A 26,082-nucleotide genomic window follows, 5' to 3' on the forward strand; every position below is an offset into this window, starting at 1 on the left:
GTGATAATTATAGCAAACTATAGCTATGATTATAATTAAATAGTATAAGTTTGTTTATCTGTGTCATTTCCCTATATAAAAAATATTTACATCAAATCAATAACGAAAGTAGGATATATTTTTTCATACACACACTTATCAATCGACTGTCGACTGTGGTTAAATTTTATATATATTAAATTGCTTGATTTAGTATAATTTTTTCACTACTAAAAAGTAAAAATTAAATTTCATCGTTGAATAGAAAAAATTGTTACTGACTCTATTTGTTAGCATAATATCATAATTAAATTCTATTAACTGCGAAGAACTTAATTAGCAACAAATTCATAACTACTTCCATTTTTTTCCTCAGTGTGAACGGCTAATTTTGAAATGAATTGGATTATCCACTTAAAATAATCACCAAAAGTTGTTTAATTTGATTGATCAATGATTTTATAAGGACATTATTGAAAATAAAAGTCAATGCTATGAAATTTTGTCAAAGGCACGAGAAAGAGCATATAGTATGGAAAGAATTATTTCATAGGCTAATTAGTCTTCAAAGTGATTAATTAATATTCCTATTAATTTCAAGTGAGAAAGAAAAGACATAAAAAAAAAAGAATCAGATGATGACTTTTAAACAAAACTACTTCAACAATTTGGTTACGTATTTCTTTATTTAATTAAGATTCATACTTGAAATGATTTTCTTTTACAAACAAACATAATAAACAAAAAGGGAACACGACTAATTAATTAGACATTAATTCTTCATAGTTGTTGTAAAATTAGTTCTATCTTAGACTAATCCTTGATTATTTTCAAGAAATTACTTGAGATAATAATTTTTTAAAAACGGTCAAGTTTGAACAGCCAATATTACCATTGACATTTTGAACCAAAAAAATAAAAAATTATAGTTCTGACAGAAAAAAAAAAGTTTTCCAAAAATAAGTCACTTTTTAGCGACCAAACACCAAAAAGTATTTTCATTTCTTTACTTATGTTTGGAAATGCAGCCGCATATAATATTTATATGATGTTTCGACGGTGTTAAAAAAAGATATATGTCTAGTTTCCAAATTTAAGGAGCCTCATTTTTAATAATATTAGATTAAAAGTTATTATTTTTTAATAAATATTTGATATTATTTGTAGAAAAAGTAAACTTTTCATGAAAATAAAGGAATTATTAGAAGAATTTTGACATATTTGGAATACTATATCTCAAAGAAATAGTTTAAAATAAGAATGGTTATATTATCAATTGAAAACTAGAAGAAATCAATTGCATAAAAGTTATTAACAATTCAAATTTAAAAATCTTATTTTATTTTTATTTTATGCCACTAATATATTTGAATCGCTCCCGTATACTATATATATAGTGAATTAAGATTTATAACGAGCAGAAGTCATACAGCCAACGTCTACCTTAATCATTAATGTAGGGACAATGCCAAAGATAAAAGTACGTAACAATGGACCCATTGTATAATACTCATTTAGTCAACTAGTTGAACTTTAACAAGTAGAGCCTACAAAAGGTTGACCATGGAGCAACAAACAAACTGAAATTCTGTTTGCTTATGTCACCTTTGAAAAAAATAAATCATTTTTTCTTTTTTCTACTTTATCAAAATAATTAATATACTATATTACATTACATATATCTATTAACTAGAGAAGCAAAATTGTAATGACAAACTTGACATACAAATGAGATCCATCCATTGAATTATAATTATGCTCTCTTCAAAGTGTGAGATTAAATTTTAAATAGCTTTCAGAATGTATCTCCAGTTTGGTACAAGGAGAAACAGATTCTAAACAATTTAATTTCTACAATTGATCAGATCATATTATATATTATCAAGAAATTCAATTATATGTTTCAGTTTTCTTGCATCACTCAGTTCATATTTGGCTATGAAATGACTTCAGTTAAGCTTCCTAAAGTTGAACAAGTTTGATGTTTTGAAGAACCGTTTAGCAGAACCAAACTTGTTTGGGTAGTTGCGTTTGGTTTTAACCCTCAAAGCTTAGTTAAATTACTTGAGAAATCGGTTACAAATGTAGGAAATCAGCACAACAATTTAGTTACACGACTTGTATGATCAAAGAAACTGCCATACTCCATTGCCCTGTTTTCTCCATCTTAATTACCTGTACTGCACAAAACTACATGTCTAGACCCCTTGTCTCATACTTCTTGTTACCAAAAGAGAGTCATGTCACAGTAGAAACCGAAATATAGTACAAGTTGTTTCTACGAATAAGTTTAGCTGCATAAAGCAGCAACTAATGTGAGAAGTCCTGCTTGGGTAATCAGGCCATTGCACTGTCAGTCCGAGCTGCATCTTCAGTCGATTGGCTTCATTAATGTCTCAATCCGTCTGACAGAGCAATGCAACTTGTTCTCTCGCCTCAATAATTGCAGAAATGAAGAGAACCGATCAGTAAACTGAAGCAAATCCAAAGCTCAATCACTATCTGCACTCAACCTAAACCTGTTTTTGTCCCAGATACAGGTCTAAGCATTGAATGACTGAGAGCGGGCTGGGAACTTGCTGGTGCATTAAACATGCTGGGTGTTGAAGAGGATGGGTGAATCGCTGAGAGTGGCAGCCGAGGCCCAAATCCATAAATTCCCTGTTGCTGCATAAATGACATTTGAGGGTGCATCGGTTGGTTGTTTCCATATCCAGCAATAAAATTTTGTTGTGGAGGACCTGAAACTTGTTGCCTACTATTTCCTGTATTATTGACCACTGCTGCACCAGCACCAGACACACCCATTGGTCGGGATACACGCACCGAACCAGGTTGAGTTGTCATTATCCGAGCACGTTCTCCAAAAAAGCGTTGCCTTGTTCTCTCCAATTGTTCACATTCTTTCATTAGCAAGGTCTCCACCTCAGCGAACTGCTTCAGCTTCAGCTCTAACCTCTTCAACTGTATGTACAAGGAAAGTAGTAGAATGGTCAAAACTATTGCAAAGAGAAGGCCAAGAGAGACGCATCCTTAACCAAACATGGTTCAATGCAAACATAGTAATCCACAAAAGAAGCTCCCAAAACAACAATTTTCCTATAAATTCAGAAATAAGATACAAGAGGAAGAAATAGGGCATGACTTCAGATATAGTTGTAGGGAATTGAAAATTTCCTCTCTTTTTTTCAGTAAGCAAACTAATTCAAACTTTAATAAACTAGTGTGTTAGTACCATATTACTTGTACCATTCTCAAAAAGGAAGTGTTAGTATCATACTACCATCCTTTCTTCCCCAGTAACTGGAGAGAAATATAACATATTCATGATTATCCATCCTTGGCATGGATTGATGAAGCATGCAATCGACATGAAAATAAACAATGATAAGATTAAAATTAATACTAATATAGATAGTTAACTGGCAAGTACAATGACAAACTTGCTTGACTTACCATTTCACTTTATTCAGGTTATTTCCATTTTGCACTCCTTTTGAATTTTCTATCTTGTTTCTCTTGGGGCTAGAAGGAATGCGGGTGAGAAGTGGTAATTATTTAAGTTACTTACCATTGATTTCATGCCTACGGTTTCAAAAATATCAAGCAAACACAAGAAAAATCATACTCCTTCCTTCCCACTTTATGTGGTACAACTTAGGCACAAAGTTTAGGGAAAAAGGAAGCCTTAGACATGTGTCGCTATAAATCATTTCATTAAAGGGTAAAAGGGGAATAACAAAGCTAAATTGTTTCTAATTACAGAAAGGTGACATTCTTTCTGAGACAGACTAAAAAGGAAGTATATCCCATAAATTGGGACGGGAGTAGTAGTATCCAATGATTACCTTCCAAGGAGAATTTGAAATTTATCAACAATTTATATTACTGGCATTACATTCTCTACCATCATAATGTAAGAATGTCCCCCACGTGAGGGAATGAGTTGTTGTCTCCTTATATGGTCTTGAACAATCCTCAACTTCCACCTAGATTTTGGGTTGGCCCAAGATCTATTTTCTTTGAATAATCGGGTCAAGACCCATCCCTATTATTGGTTTATCCCATGGTATGTTGTGGACACTCCAAATGTCCGAATTTGGGTGTGTTAGAATGTCCTACATTGGTTGAGGGAATGGATTGTTATCAGATTATATGGTCTTGGACCAGTAGCACCTCATGAACTTATATTTAGGGTTGACATAGGTCAGATGATCATTTTCTTCACATAGAAATTTGATCTTTTTACCAAATTCATACAGAGTAGAAAGTTAACTATAACAAACCATGTCCTATGCAGACCTTCCTATACACCAGACCTTGGTCATATCATATGATGATTGAAGGTGATAGAAGAGAACGAGGTAAAACCTAAAATCAAGTGGAGACACATTATCTCAGAAGTCCACAAATCTAGATATAACTGTGATGTGACAGAGAAATCCTTGTGAGGTAAATTATCTAGTGTTGAAATAAAATGTGCTTTGAACAGAGTGGAATGAATAAAGATTCATAAAGTTGATCTCAATTCTCAACTAGTTTGTATCATGAATTATGAATTTATCCACATAAGGTATTTATTATGAATTTATGATGAACTAATCAGAACCTCAAACCACAGCTCTCCAGTTACATCCCTCAAACCCGAACTCTTCCAACTTTTTTTTAACCCAAGTATCACTACTAGCAACAAAAAAACAAACTTCAGCAGAAGTTCTTCAAAACCATTGTAATGCACCTATAATGGCCCGAATACTTGGCAAAACCTAAATGCCCGAAAGTAAAAGATGTCAATAAAGACTCAACCAAGCAAAACGCGAAGAAAGAGGATGAAATGGACTCAACAGGAGGCCAAGCGGAGATGAATAACTACAGTATCAGCAGATCACCTGATGGTTGACTATGTTTGCAGATAACCGCTGAATCTCACGTTCTTCATGGTCAGCAAAAAGCTTTGATTTTACAGCTGCAGCTGCAAGACCAACTTTAGCAGCAGCTCTTACACTTTCAGTGGATAATGGAGTCCCTCCAGCATCATGTTGACCCCATGGACCTTGTCCTGCTGCCTTATCATCTGAGAAGATTTATATTAGAAAATATTTGAAGAATGATACAAGAACAGTATGGTACTAGCTCAAATTTACAGGCACCTTTTCGCTGATACGAACTTCCAACATCTCCATGAGGACTTTCATTCTTTCCAGGCATTCTTCCTACACTGATCCTGCAAGATTGAAGTATATACCTTGAGATCACTAAGATGATTAGAAATGGTTCATCTGTTGCTCCTCAAGAAACTAATAGACTATGGCATTACCAATGGCTGAATGCAATAAAATGCATGAAGATATTTTTTTTTCTCATAATATTTGCAAAGGGAAGTAATGCTTCCTTATGAAGTATCACTTTGCTGTATATTTAAAAGAATGATACCATTATAAACTTGACTACCTCAAAACACAAATAGTTAAGCTCATTTAAGTTTTCAAAAGGACAAAATTGCAATACCAGAAAGGTGCTCACCTTTTGCCTCATCAAAGGTGGATCACATTGCATTATGATTTCAGCTTCTTCTTCTTCTTTTTTTTTTTTTGTGAAATTGCATTATGGTTTCAACTTTCAACTATCAAAACTAGAGAAGTGTGAGACTGTGAATGCTTCTAGCTCACAGATAATGTTTGACATATTATTCCTAGACTAAATGGCCGACAAATTAGTTTTACTGAAAATGATAGGAGGTGAACCTCTCATTGATAAAACAAGGGAGAGATGTTGGGTATATAAGGAAGCAAGCTTTAGACACTAGTGATGCATTTTAAAGCCACGCAGATCCGGGCCCAAAGCGGATAATATCACTTGTAGGTTGGGTTTCTATAAAGTGTCTTACCCAAGGTAGCAAAGTATATCATGCTACTATAAGTTGCTCGGACTCTGGTGCAAGGGTCTGATACGGGTGCAAATCTAGAGGTTGGATCCTTCAACAACAACATACCCGTGTAATCCCACAACAAGGTCTGGGGAGGGTAGAAGTACGTAGACCTTGCCCTTCCTTTATGGGGTAGAGGTTGTTTCCGATAGACCCTTGGCTCAAAAGGAATGTCATGGGAGCAGGATAGCAAGAAAAATATACAACCAAATAGCACAATAGAACGGTTGGATCCTACATGATGTAAACTTTAAGATCCGTTATAAGATTTGAGGTACAGATCTAAGCACAAAAACAGGTGTGCGGATTTGGCTACAAGTAATTCAAGTATCAAAATAAAAGTATTCCTAAATTATGGTTGACAATTTGAAAGGAAGGAATGCACGAATATTCAACAGCAAGTTCAAATTATTGTTAAGTACATATTAAGTTTGAATTAGAAATCTTCGTATCTATCTCAAATTTCTCTATTGTTCTAGGTCAAAGCACCCAAAATTGTTTGACCGTTATCCGGTACAGATCCCACACCCACACCCATGTCGTGTTGACACAGATGCAGCACCGAAGTAAAGAGTCTGCACAACTTACGTGCCATTGAAGCATTCATGAGCACAGGCAAGCACACGAGCAACAAAAAGCATTAAGACCAACTTAATACCCAAAATACAGTTTAATAGCAGTAGTGCCATTTTGGCTTCAGAGTGTTGACTATAGCTGCTTAATGAGTAGGACAGTAGGTTATTTCATCCAGAAGGGTCGTGTTATTGCCTCTTTCTTCCACGTTTGGAGATGATAACACATACTCTTGTCATATAATCAAGTCCTTCAGTTATTATATGAGAAGAAAAGGCTTCAGCAACAAAGAGAAACAGTTAGAAAAAAGGGTGAATTTGGTCATCCAATCTTTCTTTTTGTAAATACATAAACCAAACCAAAAGCTAGCTATGATTCAGCTTTTATCTTTTTATTCAATTTTTTCGGTTGCCTTTCCAAGTTTGTGTCTATTCTAAACTTTGGAGTTTTGTTGGGCTTATAAATCTTTATCAAAAAAATATTCCCTCCGTCCCATTTTATGTGAGGTAGTTTGACTCGCCACGGAGTTAAGAAAGGAACAAAGAAAGGAAGACTTTTAAAACTTGTGGTCTGAAATGAACGATAGAAATTTGTGTGGCTGTAAATCATTAAGGGTAAAATAGACATTTTATAGTTAAATTGTTACTTAATATAGACACGTGTCGTTCTTTTTAGGACAAACTAAAAATGAAAGTAAGTCGCATAAATTGGGACAGAGGGAGTATACTTTTTCTTATTGGGGGTGGGCCCTATTCTTTACTTCTGGTCTTCTTTCAAGCTATTGATACCCAAAATGAAAGGATGAAGAGGAATTATAAACCAAGGTAAGAAATCTAAGTACTTCTGTATCATTAATTATCTTATGGCTTTTGGTTTCGGAGAGTTCATCAATGGAAAAGCATACGTGCCTTATAAGTGAATTGATTTCTTCTATCAATCAAAAAGATCAAGTGAGAATAGGAGATGAACTGATTGAAGATAAAGGAAGGATACAGAATGGCATTCTGGAGTATTATCAACAAATATACAAGGAAGCTGAATCCTGGAGACCCTCAGTTGTTTTTGAGAACATGTCCACCCTAAGTATAGAAGAAAAGGAGGAACTTGAACTTCCTTTCACTGAACTGGAGATCTCTAATGCTCTTATGGCTTGTGCCCCTGACAAAGCCCCAGGACCTGATGGTTATACCATGGCTTTCTTCCAAAAATCATGGTGCTTCATTAAAGAGGATCTAGCAGCTTTCAATTTCTTCCACCAGAATTGCCAAATGGTGAGGTCTTGTAATGCTTCTTTTATTGCTCTAATCCCAAAGAAGAAAGGTGTTGTAGAGCTTAAAGACTATAGGCCTATAAGCCTCATAGGTAGTGTCTATAAGTTGTTGGCTAAAATCCTAGTAGAAAGGATGAAAAGGGTGATGAATTCTTTAGTCTCGGGGCAGCAGAGTGCTTATTTAAAGAATAGGCAAATAACTGATGCATCCTTGATTGCTAATGAGGTGTTAGACTGGAGAATCAAGAGTGGTGAGTCTGGGATCTTATGTAAATTGGACATAGAGAAAGCTTTTGACCAACTTAACTGGGCCTATCTAGTTAATATACTGAAACAAATGGGATTTGGTGATAGGTGGATAAGATGGATATACTTCTGCATTTCAACAGTGAAGTTCTCAGTTTTGATCAACAGAAGTCCAGTTGGATTTTTCTCTACTCAAAAGGGGTTGAGGCAGGGGGTTCCACTCTCTCCTTATCTATTCATTCTGGCTATGGAAGGACTATCTCAGTTACTAGCTAGGGCTAAAGAACTTCAATGGATTCAAGGATTTCAAGTAGGCAGCAATCCAGCCACCACTGTCAATGTATCTCACCTTCTTTACGCGGATGACACTCTCACTTTTTGTCAAGCTGACAGGGAACAAGTCTCCAATCTAGACACCACCCTTATAGTTTTTGAAGCTATCTCCGGACTCTATATTAACATGCTCAAAAGTGCTATATATCCGGTTAATCAGGTGGACAATCTAGAGGAACTTGCTGGCATACTTAGTTGCAAAATAGGATCGTTACCCACCACCTAAGGTCTTCCCTTGGGGGCAAGTTTTAAATCTTCTGGAATTAGGAATGGAGTTATTGAAAAAATAGAAAAGAGACTTGCTACATGGAAAATGCAATACCTCTCTATGGGAGGTAGGCTCACTCTCATCAACAGTGTACTAGATAGTATTCCTACGTTTGCATGTCTCTATTTCCAATACCAGGTTCAATTTTGAAACAAATAGATAGGCTCAGAAGGAGATTTCTATGGGAAGGAAATAGTCTCACTCACAAGTACTCTCTAGTTAAATGGAAATTAGTAACTCAACCTAAGTTTCAAGGAGGCTTGGGAATCAGAAATCTCCAACTTCACAACAAGAGCTTACTCATGAAGTGGCTCTGGAGATATGGACAAACTGAGGCTGGGTTTTGGAGAGACATCATCAAGGCTAAATATGGCATTCAAGATCACTGGTGTCCAATGGAAAGCACTGAACCCCATGGTGTTGGGGTCTGGAAACACATAAGCAGTTTCAAAGATAATTTCTTTGAGAAAGTATCCTTCAAGGCTGGTAATGGACTCAAGATCAGATTTTGGCAAGACAGATGGCTTGGGAACTCTAGGCTAAAAGACTATTTCCCCTCCTTGTTCCAGATAGCCTCCAACAAAGAAGCAACTATAGCCCAGTACAGAGACAACAACCATTGGACACCTATTTTCAGAAGGAACTTCCAGGATTGGGAGATTAATGACCTCCTTTCCCTCTTAGAAACTCTGCAAAACACTACATTGGTGGTCGAAGATCAAGACAAGACTCTTTAAAGTAATTCTAAGGAGAAGACCTACACTGTGAAAGAATGTTACAAAAATTTGAGCTCCCAGAATGGCATTCTACTAATTTGGCCTTGGAAACATGTCTGGAAAACTAGGCAACCCCTCAGAGTTTCTTGTTTCACCTGGACAGCATTGAAGGAAGCATGTCTAACACAAGACAACCTCAGGAAAAAAGGTGTAATCCTCATCAACAGATGTGTCATGTGCAAGCAAACCAATGAGAGTGTTAATCACCTTTTTTTGCACTACCCTGCAACAATTAGCTTATGGTATTATTTCTACTCTATGCTTGGTCTACAATGGGTAATGCCCTACAACATGAAGGATGCTTATGCATGCTGGATATTGTGGAAAGTTGACAAATCCATCAGAAAGATCTGGAGAATGATCCCAGCAGCCATTTTTTGGAGCATATGGAAAGAGAGAAACAACAGATGCTTTAATGGAATATCAACCTCTTTATGCACTCTTAAAGCCCAATGTCTAGTTAGTTTATTTAGCTGGCACTTTTATGCCAATGTAAACAGTGTGGATAACCTTTTGGATTTTGTTAGTTCCCTATCTCTAGTACAGTAGAGTAGCAGGGTTCCCTATTGACTGTTTCACAAGTTTTTGCCAAGCTAGCTCCATATTTTCTGTTTGGAGCAGCTTCTTTGCACAAGGTGCTTTTGTAACTTCGCATCTTCTTGATGCTTTCTAATATCATTTAATTACTTTATCAAAAAAAAAAAAGATCAAGTGAATTGATTTCTTCTATCAATCAAAAAGATCAAGTGAATTGATTTCTTCTATTAATCAAAATGAATTGATACAAGTGAATTGATTTCTTCTAGTTCAAGATATAATGTTATTAAATCAGTTTTAAAACTTGAAATCCATTAGATTTGTGTGGAAGTGGAGCAAATATGATCACATATAGTAAATTAGATTATTTTTTTCATGGCAACACTAGTATTTTTATAGAATAAAACTTACAATGGAAAGTCGATAATAATTACTCGGGCAAACACTACCCAAGTTAGACAACAGAAGTGCACTATCTTGTTAAGTCAATGTGTACCGAGAATTGCAAGGATGTAGTTAAAAAGGCAGTTACACATCCAGCAGCATAGATAGAAGAGTAATCATTTCTAAATTTTATTACCTTTTTTCCTAAGAACTAACGTTGGTTATACATGCCTAAAATTTCAGCGTTTCTCTTTCTCCAAAAGAAATAGAACCAACCATTAAAAGTCACAAACTGAAACTGAACAGAAGAGCCAAGAAAGCTTGACATTCAGTTTCAAATGATTTCCAGTTAAGTACGAGGAATCCATACCCTAGAAAAGGGGAGTGCTTGAATCACAAGATCCCCGAAACATGCACATCAAAGTTTCTCTTACTCATCTTTTCTAAGGTTCTGATTTACCTATACTACTTGTCCCAAAAAAGGAGCAAGGATTACAGAATTGAAGATTTCATGAGAAGATACAACCTATATCTAACAGAAACAATGAATATAAATGGGCAAACTTAACAACCCAGCTGCACAAACAATGGGAGGACACAACAAGTTAAGAGTAGAATCCCTGGAGCAGAGACATTTATTAAGTCTGACGGGGGCCACTTACATATAACATTAACCCATTTTGTGTTCAATCAACGAAGAGAAGTGAAGCATAAGGCAAAACTGCATGATCTGCCATTATAGTATCTCTATCACAGGTATGAGGTGAGCTTACGCAGCTAGAGATGCAGTTGTATCCAAATAGAAAACCATACATGTGCCAGCATGCAACCCAGTTTCTTGCATCTCAGATATTAGTGATAAAAAGGCAAGGCAATAAAGCTCTAGGGTCCGTTGGGGAGCTTTAAGAACTAAAGTGTGGGCTTTAATGGAAAATGGGCAGAAATAGAAAAAAACAAATAGTCTCTCTCTCTCTCTCTCTCTATATATATATATATATATAATTATGATAAAGTGAAATACCAATTACAATTTAGTATTGCCTCTTCAGGAAATGCTTATGCGCAAAGAGAAATTGTCTTTTAGCTTTAACGAAGACACTGAAACGCACATTAAGCGAGTTGAAGTGCTCAACATGTTTGGAGCCTCCCTTCAGGACTTAAGTGCACCTTTCCATCACCATAGTTTCTCAACCACAGGTGAAAGAAACATGGCTTGCAATCCAGTTCCATGTAGACAGGAATGTTATGTGGCAAAGCAAGTATAGAAGTGCCAATACAACCAATAATGCACTGAAAAATAGCAATCAGATATACTCTTTGCTTCCATTTAGCACTGTATACCTGTGCATATAATGGACTTCTCGTATCTCTAAAACTGGAGAAGATAATCCAGCATCCTCTTAGATACTCCAAGGTGTAACTAGCTCGGTAATATCAGCCAATATGGAGCTCCATAGAGGCAGCCCACAAGATTCTTAGACTTGAATGCTCCCAAAGCGTAGGGGTTATGCAAACAACAGAGACAACTAATGGTAAATTTTTTGTTTACAGGTAAAGAGATAACTAAGGACAGTTGAAATGGTGAAATACAGTATTTCATCTAGCACAAAATACCTAATGCAGAAGGTATAATGAGGAGAAACACTTGGGCAGTTGGAAACAAATAAGAGAAGCTTGAGGGGACGTCAAAAGAGGTGTCTGATTTGCTGCCAAAGGACGTGGAAGGAGAGCCAAGAATTCAAGTTCTAGTTAACCTATACAACCAAAAACAGAATACTCCCCCTGTTTTGCTTTCTTTAAAAGTTCTTTTGACAAGGAAAGGTTATTTAACTGTCTTTAAGAAGTTTTACAGTGCAATACTTACTTATATTTTATTATTACTTGTTATTTCTTTTATTACGGTATCATATATTTGTTGTTGCTACTGATGACTTCTACTTCTAATTTTAGCATGCCTTCTTCACTTCAGTATTTCCTTTCAAGTTCCAATACTTGATGTAGAAAAAACAGTAGAAAAAACATACCCATTATTTGTTGTGGATCCATCCATCTGAGTCATGTTCTGTGATGCAGTTAAAGTATCATCCTTGGATAAAGCTGCCAAGGATGCATGGGCACATGCTGCAGCAACTCTCGGTCCAACAGCAGATGCCAGAAAAGCAACCTACAGATAACAACAGAGAGCTAAAAAATTCTTCTTTTTGTTGCTACCTCAGAATAAGGGTCCTCAGCACTCAACTGTCTATAACTTAGATGGTATGGCAAAGTCAATTTAAATGTAATCTGAACAGCTGCTTAATAATGCACACATCAAAAAATTCTAATATATCACAAGTCATGAAAAGACTAAGGAGAGGTGACCAAGTATAAAGAAAATGTTATTATAAGCAATATTTACACCCATCAATCAGTGGAGAAGGACTCAGAATGAGATATACAAGTAAGAGTGTAAGACTAAGAGAATCAAGACACTAACCACTTCAAACTTAGCAAAATCTCTCTATTAAACTTGAAACTGAGAACAGGTAGTTCCAGGTCCAGAGCCTCAATATTGACAGGGCTGCTAAGGCCTTCCCTTAAATAATATGAAGCCATGTACAGTTGCATATGTAGTATGTACTAGTTAATATTTTGGGATCTGATGGATCATGCCAGTAAGTTGAATGAAACAGTGAATAGATAACAGCAGATAGATTTATTTTTTTTTATGACAAGGAAAACCCGCAGCCGCTACCCTTTGGGTGCGCACATGGTAAAAGCCCGCTCCCGTGCAATAGCTCGCAAACCACATAGGAGAGGTAACCCGCACTAGGCAAGCCAAGTGCGACGAGCTTGACCCAGAAGGCAAACCCCTTGCTTTTGCTGGCAAGGGGTTTTGAACTTGAGACCTCCAACAAGGAAGTCCCAAGCCCAAATCACTGGGCCACCCCAAACAAAAAGGAATATACCTAGACATTTTAGTTTTATCAAAAATTCAACTCTGAATCTTCGCTGTTAAAAAGCATCATAATGAATTCCTACGTGTTTCATTGCTTCAACATAATTACCATTGTGAAAGATCTTTTTAGGAAAACAACTCATGTGGAAGACTTGCACTAATGTTTCTCATATATAGTTCCATCTGCTAACTTCTATTTTGACAATTATCTCACCATAGGGGGATTACGGGAACCTTCAGCAAGTTAGACAAACAACTGAACAAGGATAGCCTAGTTCTCTACCAACCTATCCCAACGAAATAACTGAACTAAAAAGGCATGTGTTGAAATGGTACTAAGAGCCCGTCTGTTGTAGTTGACTAAAAGACATTTTAGGAGTCGAAGCTTTGATTAAAAGTAGTTGAAGTGTTGAAGCTGATTTCCACTAGCTCTGATAAATATTGTGCTTGACTCGTTAACAACTTATGTAATGTCTTTATTCCACTACCTGCTAAGGTTGAAAAAGATTGGATAATTTAAGGAGGGAGTTCTTATGGCAAGAGAATAGTGAAAGGGGGATTCTCACCTAGTAAAATGGACCACTATTTTAGCCAGTAAAGAAGAGGGGTGACTGGGAATTGGAAACTTGAAGCAACACAAAAACAACTTGGTGTTGAAATGGATGTGGATGTTCATATCTGAAGAACAAGGTTTTTAAAGAAAGTAGTAGTTAATGAGAAGTATAGAGTTGATGATCCCTGCAGTACTAAAGTTGTTAAAGATTGACAAAAGTCTCACATTGGTGATTAATGAGATGGGTGGACTCCTTATAATGCTTGGGCAATCCTCCTCCCATTGAGCTAGCTTTTGGGGTGTGAGTTAGGCCTAAGACCTAATTTAAAATGGTATTAAAGTCAGGCTCATCTCAAATTGTTGTTCAATTGATGTTGGGCCCCCATTTAGAAGTGTTCACGCTCCAATTGAGGTATGGGCATGCGGGGGAGTGTTAATAAGTCCCACATCGATAGAAGGATTGGAAATTAGTCTCCTTATATGGGCTTGGACAAACCTCCCCTCATGAGCTAGCTTTTGTGGTTGAGTTAGACTCGGGTGCCACATCTTTATCGCTGTAAACATCTCTTGAAGTGCTAGATATAGAGGAATCTCTGGCAACATTACTGGGCAACCTTAGTTTCAAAGATGGGATGGACGGAAGGAAGATAAAGAATGACTGCTGGATCGCTCATGCTCCCCTCTAAAAGAGTTGTTCTGTATACATAGACCATCTTTGATGCCAGAAGCAAGTGTCCAGTAGAAGTAATGATGGTTGGAATCTCAACTCTAGGAGGAATTTGAATGGTTTGGAGATGGGTAGACATGCTAAACTGCTACTGATTCTGGAAAATTCTGAAGTCTGTCACAATGCCAGTACAGGATGAAGCTGAAAGCAGAGGTAAATTCACAGTGAGAACTCGCTGTGATAGTTTGATTTCAGGAGGACGTCAGAATAATTTTTGGCTTTGGAAACAGATCTGGGAAACTTATGCTTCTTACAAGGACATATAATTCTCATGGTTGGTGGTTCACAAAGCAAGCTTGAAATAACCAAAAAAAGAGGATACCGACTGTGATACAGGTGCTTTTGTGTGGATCCAGTTCAGAGAGCATAGATCATTTGTTTTTACACTGCTACATCACTGATCAATTATGCAACTGTTGCTTAACATGGTGGGACTTAAATGGAGTGCCCAGAGAGACGGCTGGGTTTCTAAAAAGCTGGAACATCAACGGTAAGAACAAGAAGAAAGGAAATGGTGGTACACTATGCCTTGTTGTATGTAGTCTAATTGGAGAGCAAGGCATATGAGGTGCTTTGAAGACAAAGAAGGCTCAATTCAAAAGATCAAGATAAATTGTTTACTTTTGTTTTATCTTTCATGTAAACAAAATTTAACCAGTGAAAGTGAAACAGGAACTGATAGATCTGATAGGATCCCTCTAAAAGAAAAGGGACATACTTTTTCTATTGATCTATGAATGCTTTTTTTTTTGGCAGCCTTGCACCTTTGCTTTCAACCATTACAACTACAGATTCTTAAAAAATTTGTTGAAGCTGATTACAAAATATACTTCATAACTTGTTGTGTATGAGATAGAACTGGTGAAATTGATTAAAAGCTGTTAGTGTGCGTAGTAAAAAGTCTAACAAGCACTTTATTCTTGTAAAGTGACTGAAATGCCCTATAGGTACTTTCAAAATTAAAATATTAGAAGCATCTTTAAATGGAAAATGACAAATGACAACAATGAAATGGAGAGGAAGTGTTGTTTTGGGAAGGAAATTTCAGGGGTTACAAAAAGTAATAGGAATAACATAGCATAATATTGGTAAAAGATAAGTGCTAATAAGCTGAAAGTCATATGTTGGGGGTGGGGGAACAAACTATGACTTTTGGCTAATAAGTACTAGGCATATAGGCACATTTGGTAGACACCAACAAAGTAGGGTAAGTCAAAACGTGTCTATGAGTTGGTTTAACTAGCTTATAAGCTTACGCAAACACCCTCTAAAGCTCTAAAGGAAATCCATCACCTTCTACAACTTCACGCAGAGAGAGATGAACCAAAAAGGGAAAAGTATACTAAAAGAGAAACAAACTACAAAAAACAAATAACATATTTGGGTTATAAACAAGTGACACGTCATTCCCCACCCGACAAAATGAAGGCAACATTCCTCAAGAATCAACAGATATCCTTGCAGAAACTAGGAACTAAAATATCTTCATATGAACAAGAGGAATAAACATTTCATAAGAGCAGGGTGACAATAACAAAGTCCTACCAGGGACATTACTGGATTTCCACAGTTCTCAAATGGAAATTTGCTATCAGAATCAAGGTTTCCAGTGCTTGGTCCTACATCATAACAGGATGAAGCAAGAGTATTAAAGATTCAGCGTTGTGATCATATATAATAAAGAGAAATGAGAGTCCACTGTCTCACCTGCAAGATTCCCATTCAAAGTTGAATGAGATTTATTACGATCTTCACCTGTCTTAGAACTAGAGGGACCAGATGCACCTGGAAGTTCAATATTGTCTAATGCGGCACCATCCAAAGGCAGGCGGACAAAATGAAGGATGCACTGTGCCTTTGACTTGGTGCCAACATGTTCTGCAATTTGATTCCAGTTTTCATTGTAGAGTTGCATTCCCTCAAGAAGCAATAGTGTTTCCTGGTCCGTCCAAGTATCTCCATCTAGATCTCCATAATCTTTCATAGAGCTCACTTTGACAAAATCCAAGCTAGAGTGACCAGCAATAAACCTACCCTCATGGAAGCAATCCAAACACAATAGAATATCCATCTGTCAAAGAAAAAGCAAGTCAGTGTTGAAGGCATCCACCACTCAATATAATTCATCAAAAGAAGTCATGTAATTCAACGCCTATGAGCCAAATGAAGCGAAAACTTATTGGTTGCACATAAATTTCTGCCCCAAATGATGTTGCTGAGAGAAAAAAATCATAATCTCAAATATCCTTTTATGCTAGCAAGAAAAGTTCTTAGTTTAATGTTTTTCCTTCTTTTGTTAATCTTTTCACAAACTCTTTGCTAAAGCTCTGGTAACAGCAAAATCTAATTCTGACACATCAGTAAACAGCACAAGATCTTATGGAATACCGCATCTCTCTACCAGACAATAGTGGCAAAGGGACTAAAAGCCGATATTGGTCTTCTTCTCGCCTGATCAAGAAGGTAACTTATCGTGCATTCAAGCAATGAGAAATTTTTACTGCACGTACAATTTCTTTAACACCAAATGAACAACACATATGCCTATTACAGAGTACTTAAAGCTCTCAAAGTAACTACTCTCTTCTCTCCAAAATAGCAGATAAGGCATTGAAAATTTGTTCCATCAAGAGATACCTGAAAGAACTTAACAAGCATTTACTGATTCTTCAATATAAGCCATAACCAGCAAATAAAGACGAGTAGATGTGTGATATACCTCTTTCTGTGACTGATAATGCGCTAGTGAAACAGGCCGAGAACAACAATTGCATCTAATTTCAGACAAGATTTCTCGGATTGAGTTGTCAAAATCAGAGTCGTCATCGCAGTCACGCTCAAGTTCAGGATAAATATCTTTCGCCTTCAGCCGACATTTAGGCTTGTCAAATTGGACTAAGCTGTCAATAGACTTCAAACCAGCTGCTGGAACACAGAGATCACCGTTTGTGTCCTCATACAAATATGTGCCATCTTTTTGAGTCTCATCTTTAGGAGGAACAGCACAGTAGTTGATGATCCCCCAATGATCAAGAAATCTTGCAATTCGAGTTACATCATCAGCACTAATACCACCTACTATTTCATGGCAATCATCAACTGACAAGTGCTTTACAGGAGACTCCATGTACTTTGCAACAATACAATTTCTACATTCCATGTATTTTTCGGGTGTATGTTCAGCTGACTTCCCAGAGAAAAAATGTGGCACCACTTGTCTTTCCAATCTGTGCACGGTATTAGGTGAAAACCAATCTGCTTGCACAGGAATAACAAAGGGCCAATTAGACAGAGATCTGAGACCATAAACAAAAATACATAAACAAGACACCAGTACAAGGTTTTCAAGCAGTAACTGACCTACACATGGATACCATGAGCAACGCAGACGACATTCATTTTAAGAAGATATCAATTTTAATCTAAAAAGTACTGCAATGGAGTACTAAGCCACCATGTAGTCTCAAAAGTGACACAGAACATAATCCAAATATAAATCCAAGAATGCTACTCTATCCAAATATAAATCCAAGAATGCTACTCTATACTATACTCTATAGCAGCAGGTATGCTTGCATCCAGAAATACTTTGTACTTCACTCAAGTCAAATGCACCATCAGTGCCAAGCATAGAATTTCCATTTTTTTCATATCGAAAAAATTCCCAGTAGACTTCTGACCTGCCAAGCTGTCGCATAGGTTTGAAACTTCGAGTACGAACCTGCCGCATCTACCTTCCTCCCACCTTACATACCAGGCTTTGATTGTGACAGTGTTCAAACCCATTACGTGTGTCTAATGCAGATTGCGTCTTCACCACTGAACCAAAGTCCTAAGTGTGATTTCCTAGTGACTTAAGAGAATTCAGATTCCCAAAAATCTACTTAGAGGGACCATCATTTTCTTTGAGCCTAGCCAAGAGACAGACTACTTATTCCAAGACTGATACCCCTAGCAATCTAGGCAACTTCGTCAAAGACAAAGCACCATTGGAATATAAGGAGACCTTCTTAAGGCAAACTACTTCTATAGAATATTGGTACCTGCCACTCACCCCTCGAGATAAATCTGGGTGATTCAAGAGGCTATTCTATAATTAATTTTACAAAGCGCATGCAAAAAAATAACATTGATAGAAAATGGCAGATGATAATCTACGGATTCTAAGTAAGATAAGTTTACTACGGCACCCACAGTCCACACATGCAAATCTTAGAATTCGTGTCTTTAATTCAGTTGGACAAAAAAAGTGTTTAGCTTGGTAAGATTCTTCTAGAATCTATTTCACAAGTATGCCATCAGCATTAGACTTGGACAGTAAAGTACATAAGAGGATTCCATGTTCTTGTCTGCGTAGCTATTAACTTGTAGAGATTTATATTTTTCCTGTGAGATATCACATACACCTCTTCTGACCTATCAATTATTCTATAAGATGCAGTCCTGGTGAAGGACGTTATCTTTGAACTGGAAGGACAGCAATACTCAAAAGGAAGTGGAAGGAGATTCTTAAAATTCCAACAGTGTCTACCACACCTCTTTAAAGTCCAATTGCCAGCAGACATACTGATTTGATAGAATTACTGCCGGTAACCCTAGATACTAAGGTCAGAGATTGCTTCATCTCTTAAATATCAACAAATTAGGAAGTTATTAATCCAATGATCATAATTGTTCTTCAAAAAATAATAATAATGATAATAATAATAATATCATTGGACTAAGCAACTACCTTATTTCCCAAAAGTAGTTAAGTCCTGACAGAAAATGCAAAACTTCTACAGTACAATTAAGAAACTTCCAACAGTTGACCTTTTCAGATTGCCAACAAAGAATGCATACTACAGATCTTACGCATATCACTATCTCAGGGTCTTTATCATTTCTAGCTCAAAATCATTCAACAAAGAATGCATACTACAGATCTTACGCATATCACTATCTCAGGGTCTTATCATCTCTAGCTCAAAATCATTATTCACCAGCAAACAAGAATTTTAATACTTAAAAGCATAAAAAGTTCCATCAACTACGGAAATGATATGCAACAAAATTTCACCATAAGCACATTGTATGAGTACCTGCGTGCATTGGCACAACATGGATTCGACCTGCAGTACCATAATGCTTAATAACACCACGCCCCGGCAATATCTGCGGAGGAGTGATGACATATGAACCACTCCCACTACCTTCCCCGCCTCTTTCCTCAGTCAACAAAGAGTGACTATCTGCAGGCACAGCTGAAAGCGCCTGAAGCTGCCCATACGATATGTTCTCCAAAACCAACCCATTCTGTCTGCTCTCCCCACTCAACCCAGCCTTCTCTGTTGCCACAATATTCAGCACAGATGAATGAGGCCGAGTCACAGCTCGTCTCACTACCAAAGGAAACTCACTAATCCGGTCCCTACTTTCTGACACCAACTCAACAGAAGAGTAACTTCGATCCACTGAATTGTTAGGGTTTTGATGTTCATCTTCCATCTCCTGCTGTTCAATGTCTTCCTCATCCTCCTCATCTTCAAACCCGTCATCATCATGTTGGTTCTTCGATTTCCTCGAAATTAATGGCTCCCGCTTTCTCTTCCTCCATCTATTCCTCGTCTCTACAACAGCAACAACAACAACAACTAGTTAGCTTCTCCTATATCAATTCCTAACACATGGATCCATCAAATTCTAACACAAAAATCAACCATTTTCAAAACAATTTCACAAAAAAAATCAAAAAAAAATACATATTTATGAACAAAAAGAAGAGGGTTTTTTGTATGCACCTGAGGAGGAAGCTGGCATTGCTGTGAGAAATTGGGTTTTTGGTTGTGCTGAGGAAGAAGGGGTTTAAAGGAGAGATTTGTGGGGTCTTTGAGATTGGTTGTTTTAGAGAGAGAAACACAGAGAGGAAAATGGGGAAAGGGGGGATTGGATTGTCTCTCTGGTGCTGCGATGATAATTTTGAGCTCTTTTTTTGGAATTTCGCAGCTGTTTTTTTTTTTTTAACAATCAAATTAAATTTATTAATTATTTGTATTTAAGACAAATCTTTTCATCGTTTACCCACGCGCCCAATTACAGAGTGGGGGAAAACATGTACGCGCAAACAGTAACGTAAAGCTAATTCCTTTTTTTTTTCAGTCCTTCATATTTAGCAAATAGCTCCTTGAAATTTCTCTTTTCGTCCCTCTAACTTCGTGAATTTTCATTCAACCACCATAACATCACGATTCGGATAAAATTGAAACGAAATCGATTTTATTATGTTTCTGATTTGATTTGATTTGGGTTTAAATTATTAAAATTGATAGCATTGGTTTGATTTTGATTTTGTTTAGAAAAATTGATAAATTATATACATAGTATATTGTTTTGTAAATAACTTTAAATATTTTATATTATAGTTTATATCAAATTAATTTATGATTTATTTATAAAAGCAAAAAAGTTTAAGACTAGGAGCCCGTTTGGATTGGCTTAAAAAAATAACTTTTAAAAAGTACTTTTGAAAGTGCTAAAACTTATTTTTAAAATAAATAGTTATGTGTTTGGATAAATGTGTTGAAGTTTAAAAAAAGTAGTTATGTGTTTGACAAATAAGTGCTGATAAACACTTTTTTTAATCAAAATCTCTGAAATACCCTTAAATTAACATGATAAAAGTTGATTAATTTAAGGTTTTTATACTTCAGAAAATAAAACAAAATTAATTTATATTTTACATCCATAAGTAATTATATTTTACTATCATTCACATATTTCTTTATTATTACAAATTGTTTATAAATAATAATTATAATAATAATAATAAATAATAAAATAATAATTATTATTATTATTGTAATAATAATGATAGTATGTAATAATAATAATATAACAATATGAAAATAATAATAAATATTATTATTACAATAATAGTAATAATACAATAATAATAATAATAATAATAATAATTATTATAATAACAATAATAATTATTTCTTTATTATTACAAATTGTTTATAAATAATAATTATAATAATAATAATAATAATAAATAATAAAATAATTATTATTATTATTATTGTAATAATAATGATAGTATATAATAATAATAATATAACAATATGAAAATAATAATAAATATTATTATTTACAATAATAGTAATAATACAATAATAATAATAATAATAATAATAATAATTATTATTATTATTATTATTATTATTATTATTATAAATAACAATAATAATGATAAAATGTAATACTAATAATAATAAATAATAATAATAATATATAAAATATTAATAATAATAATATATACTAATAATAATATAAATAATAATAATAGAATAATATGAAAATAATAATAATAATAATAATATATATAATAATATATAATATATAATAATAATAAATAAAGAATAATAAAATAGATAATAATAATACGAATAAAAATAATAAAATAATAGTAATAATAATAAACAATAATAATAATAATAATAAAATATTAATAATACTAATAATTATAATAATAACAATAATAATAATAATAATAATAATAATAAAAATAAAAATAAAAGAATTAAAGGTAAAAAGGTAACATACGCGTTTAACATAAAATGACTTTTAAATTGAAAAAAAAACATATTTTACCTAACTTTTAGTTTTTGGCTTTAAATAAGTTATTTTGATATTTGTCAAACACTTAAATAAGTTAAGAACTGACTTTTAAATTAATTTCACTAGCTTTTGAACACATTCAAACAGGCTCTAAAATATTTATCTTACAAGTTTCATGTATATTAGTGTCAATGACAATTCTTAATGGGATTAGGTATATATGATTATTCTTTCATTTTAACAAATTAGGAGAAATTTATTGTTTTTTTTTAATAAGTAATAACATGAATTATTATTTTATCTTTTCATCTTATTTTTTTATATACTAAAAATAGATGTTTATTTTTACTTGTTCAATTTTAAAAATTAAAATATAATTATCTCTTAAGGGGTCGTTTGGTTGGGAACAAGTTAACCCAGAATTAGTTATCCTGGGTTAGCTATCGTGGGATAACTTATCGCATCATCATGATGTAAATGGTGGATAAGTTATCCCAAACATGGCAACCAAATAAGATACAAAAAAATTATCTCATCACTATTTATGTTTATTACTCACATTAAACGACCCCTTCATAGCTTATTTTTATTAGTATTAATCATGGTCATTTTCAAAATATTAGATTTATCATATTTAAAGGATGATATGATTAAACTTATTATGCTTATTGTTATTTAAGGAGTGTGTCAAGTCAATATTGAAACAAGTAAAAAAAAAGAGTAAATTTCAGAGTTCAATAAAATAAACTTCTAATAAAATACTTTTTTCGTTCACTTGTACTTATCACGTTTGTAATTCACATCCCGTTAGAAAAATAGTGATAATCATAACTATTTTACCACATTGTCTTTAATATTATGTTTTGAAAGAAAAAAATCAGACAAATAAATATAACAAATGTATATATATTCGTAATATGTTAAAAAGTGACAAAATAAATACTGTACTTTTTTATAATTAAAAAGAAAAATACCCAAATCAACATGGATTAAGCAAAATGAACGGAGGGTGTAATTAAGACTAAGAGAAATCATAATTATTTAATTTGCAGTAAAAGCTGTAGTTATGACTATGACCTTGCAAGCTTTTCTCCAGAGGGAGGCAAGTTACAGATAAAATGCACATCATCCTCTGATCTCTCACTTAATTTGGATATGTATACATATATATTAGTCGGTCCGTTTTTATTTATATATCGTCTTTATTAAAAATAGATATTTTTTTATATTTGTTATTTCACGAAATCAATTAATAAATAACATATTCTTCTTATTTTATCTTTAAAAATTATTAGCTTTGAAATTACGCATTTGAACAATATGAGAAAATAAAGTGATTAATTCATGTTTTACTGGTTAAATAAATCATCAAAATAAATTAGTTTATTTTCATCAATCGAAAACTTGAATCAGAGAGATCACTAAATAAAAAATAAAATAATAAACTTATTTAATTTTTCAAAAAGATAAAACCTACTATGGTGACAACAAAATAAGAACGAGGGATATTATTATTGTTTGATTTATAACATTTTCTACCTTGTTCTTTTAACTGAAAGCTTGTCAAGAAGGGCGAATTTATAGTCTAAATTAAAATGGGGCATGTAAATTTGTGATGTTTTTATAAAAGAAAATATTTAGTGTATATATTTTCTAAAATGGTATAATGTTTATTTAACGATATTTCTGCAACAAGAAAACTAAATGGTGAATTGGTTTGTTAAGTTGTTTACTTAAAAAATTAGTGATCAATTATCACTTATTATACATTTCTCCTTTTTCTTTTAACCAATGGCCATATATTTTTAAAATCTTAGATTTATCCTGTGAGCTACAATAGCGATGACGATAAAAATTAGCTAAAAGGAAAGTATTTTATATAATGTAAACAATGGGAGAATAAATATTCATGGAACTGTATTTTCTCATGTACGAATTAGATTATGTCCATAACAAAAACTATGTGAAAAATATTTTAGAGGGTTAAAGGAATTTTTTGTGACTATGTACATTTCAGAGTTAAATAACAAATTATCTTGTGTAAACAACGCATGCAATAGAGTTAAAGATATATAAAATGAAAATTGAAGATAGATTCTGAAATTTAAAATTCTTGAGATTGAATATGATTAAAATAGAATACATGAAGTGCAAGGTCAGTGTCGCATCACAAGAGATAAAGGAAAGAGATGATTGATACATTAGATGTTCTCAAGAGAGGAAGTTTAAAGTATTTAGTTTTTACAATTCAAGAAAATGAGGAGATCAATGAAGACGGCGTACATCATATTGAAGTGGGGTGGATGAAATGGAGACTCGTATTTGATGTTATGTGTGTTAAGAAAGTAAACCGAGACTTAAAGGTAAGCTCTATAAATTTAGTGGTCGCCAGACTGACTATATTGTTCGAGATTGAGTGTTGGTCAATCAAGAACTCACACTTTAAGAAGATGAAGTTAGTAGAAATCGACGAGGATACATACATAATGAGTGTGTGAACATACTATGAACAAAGTGACAAGATTAAGAACGAAGATATAGATGATAAGATGATAGTACCCTCATTAGTCAATAAGGTGCGAGAACTACATGAATGCACATAAGAGAATTACAATACTTCAAGTAAGGAGGTGAGGTGAGAGAGAGCGATAATGATAGGTTTGAGAAAAAATAGAGATAGAATGAGAAAAGAAAAAAGAAAAAAAATGTAATTAGCGAGAACATGTAATATCTTTACCTCATTAATGACATGACTCTTAATCTAAATAGATGAGCATAAATATCGAGAATTAGAGTAGATAAGTTAATAAGTAGTCAAACATTTTCTTTCTATCTATATCACGACTCTAGTCTGGAGCACCTATTGTTCCCTTATTATCGTGCTATCATTATGTATCTTTCCAGTTATTTTATACGACTTCTTTTTTATACTTCAATGATTATTTTTACTTCAGTTATTTTTATTATTTCACCATAAATAATTTTTTAATTTTGATACTTTTATCATATATTTTTCATATTCTAAAATATTATTTTTTAAAACCAAAAATTCATCAAAAACAATCTTCGTAATTTCTATTTCATAAAAATAGAGATAAAATTAACGTACATCTTTTTTTTTTTTTTTATATTACACAAACTATATTAAGCATGTTTGTTGTTTTTATGTAGATTCATAATTGATGCGAAAGAGACAAGTTGTATGTGTCGTTCGCATAACGTGAATTCCAAGAAGTTCACTTAACCACAAACCTCTCCGAGTTGAGGGGTCCTTTTCACCAATTTAAATTTCACATATTAATATTTCATCCTATTCAATATCACAAACTTGTTCCGTATTCTTCAATTTTAGATATGTATAAAAATATATTTTAATTTATTTAAAATTAAATAAGTAGATACATGAATTATATGTGACATAACACATATAGAATATCAACTAGAATGAAAATTATCACGTGAGATATTTATTTGTTTAATTTTATATAAATTTAAATGTCTACGAATAAATAATTCAAAATTGAAGAAAATAAACGTGAATTGAAACTTGAGACCAAGTTAAAGAGAGTATTTATGTAGTATATATAGTGCTCCAAGCATAATACAAAATATTAATTTCATCTTTGAACTATAAACAACTTTAAAAATATTGTTTTATTTTATTAACTAAACTTTGATACACCCTTAATTTGTCATTAATAGGTGGTCTCAAGTTTTTGTAAGAGAATGAGATTCTTAATAAAAAGTCAAGAGAGATATTGAAAACACTTCTATAGCTCTATGATGTATTTCACTCATGTTATAAAATTACAATGCATTTAAGTTCAATTAGTAAAATAAAATGATATTTAGAATTGTCAATGATCAAATGAACTAATAATTCGAATCAAATTTCTACTTATACTTTTTGTTTACATTTTATGTTTCTCCAAATGAATACCGTTTTAACTCATTTCACGCTCGTTAAAAATAT

General features: G+C 33.7%; 1 protein-coding gene across 1 annotated transcript; it reads right to left on the minus strand.

Annotated features, from left to right (window-relative positions):
• Positions 1-2,009: 2,009 nt before the first annotated feature.
• SWI3C (SWI/SNF complex subunit SWI3C) lies at positions 2,010-20,518 on the minus strand. The gene is made up of 9 exons (XM_004241993.5): positions 20,291-20,518; positions 19,592-20,119; positions 17,230-17,765; positions 16,218-16,581; positions 16,056-16,129; positions 12,317-12,456; positions 5,130-5,203; positions 4,869-5,053; positions 2,010-2,943 (listed from the first exon to the last, which is right to left on the minus strand). The coding sequence occupies exons 1-9, from the start codon at positions 20,307-20,309 to the stop codon at positions 2,488-2,490; spliced, it is 2,376 nt and encodes a 791-aa protein (XP_004242041.2). The 5' UTR covers positions 20,310-20,518; the 3' UTR covers positions 2,010-2,487.
• Between the last annotated feature and the right edge of the window lie 5,564 nt (positions 20,519-26,082).

This window comes from Solanum lycopersicum, chromosome 6 (genome assembly GCF_036512215.1).
Source record: "Solanum lycopersicum chromosome 6, SLM_r2.1".
NCBI classification, from domain to species: Eukaryota; Viridiplantae; Streptophyta; class Magnoliopsida; order Solanales; family Solanaceae; genus Solanum; species Solanum lycopersicum.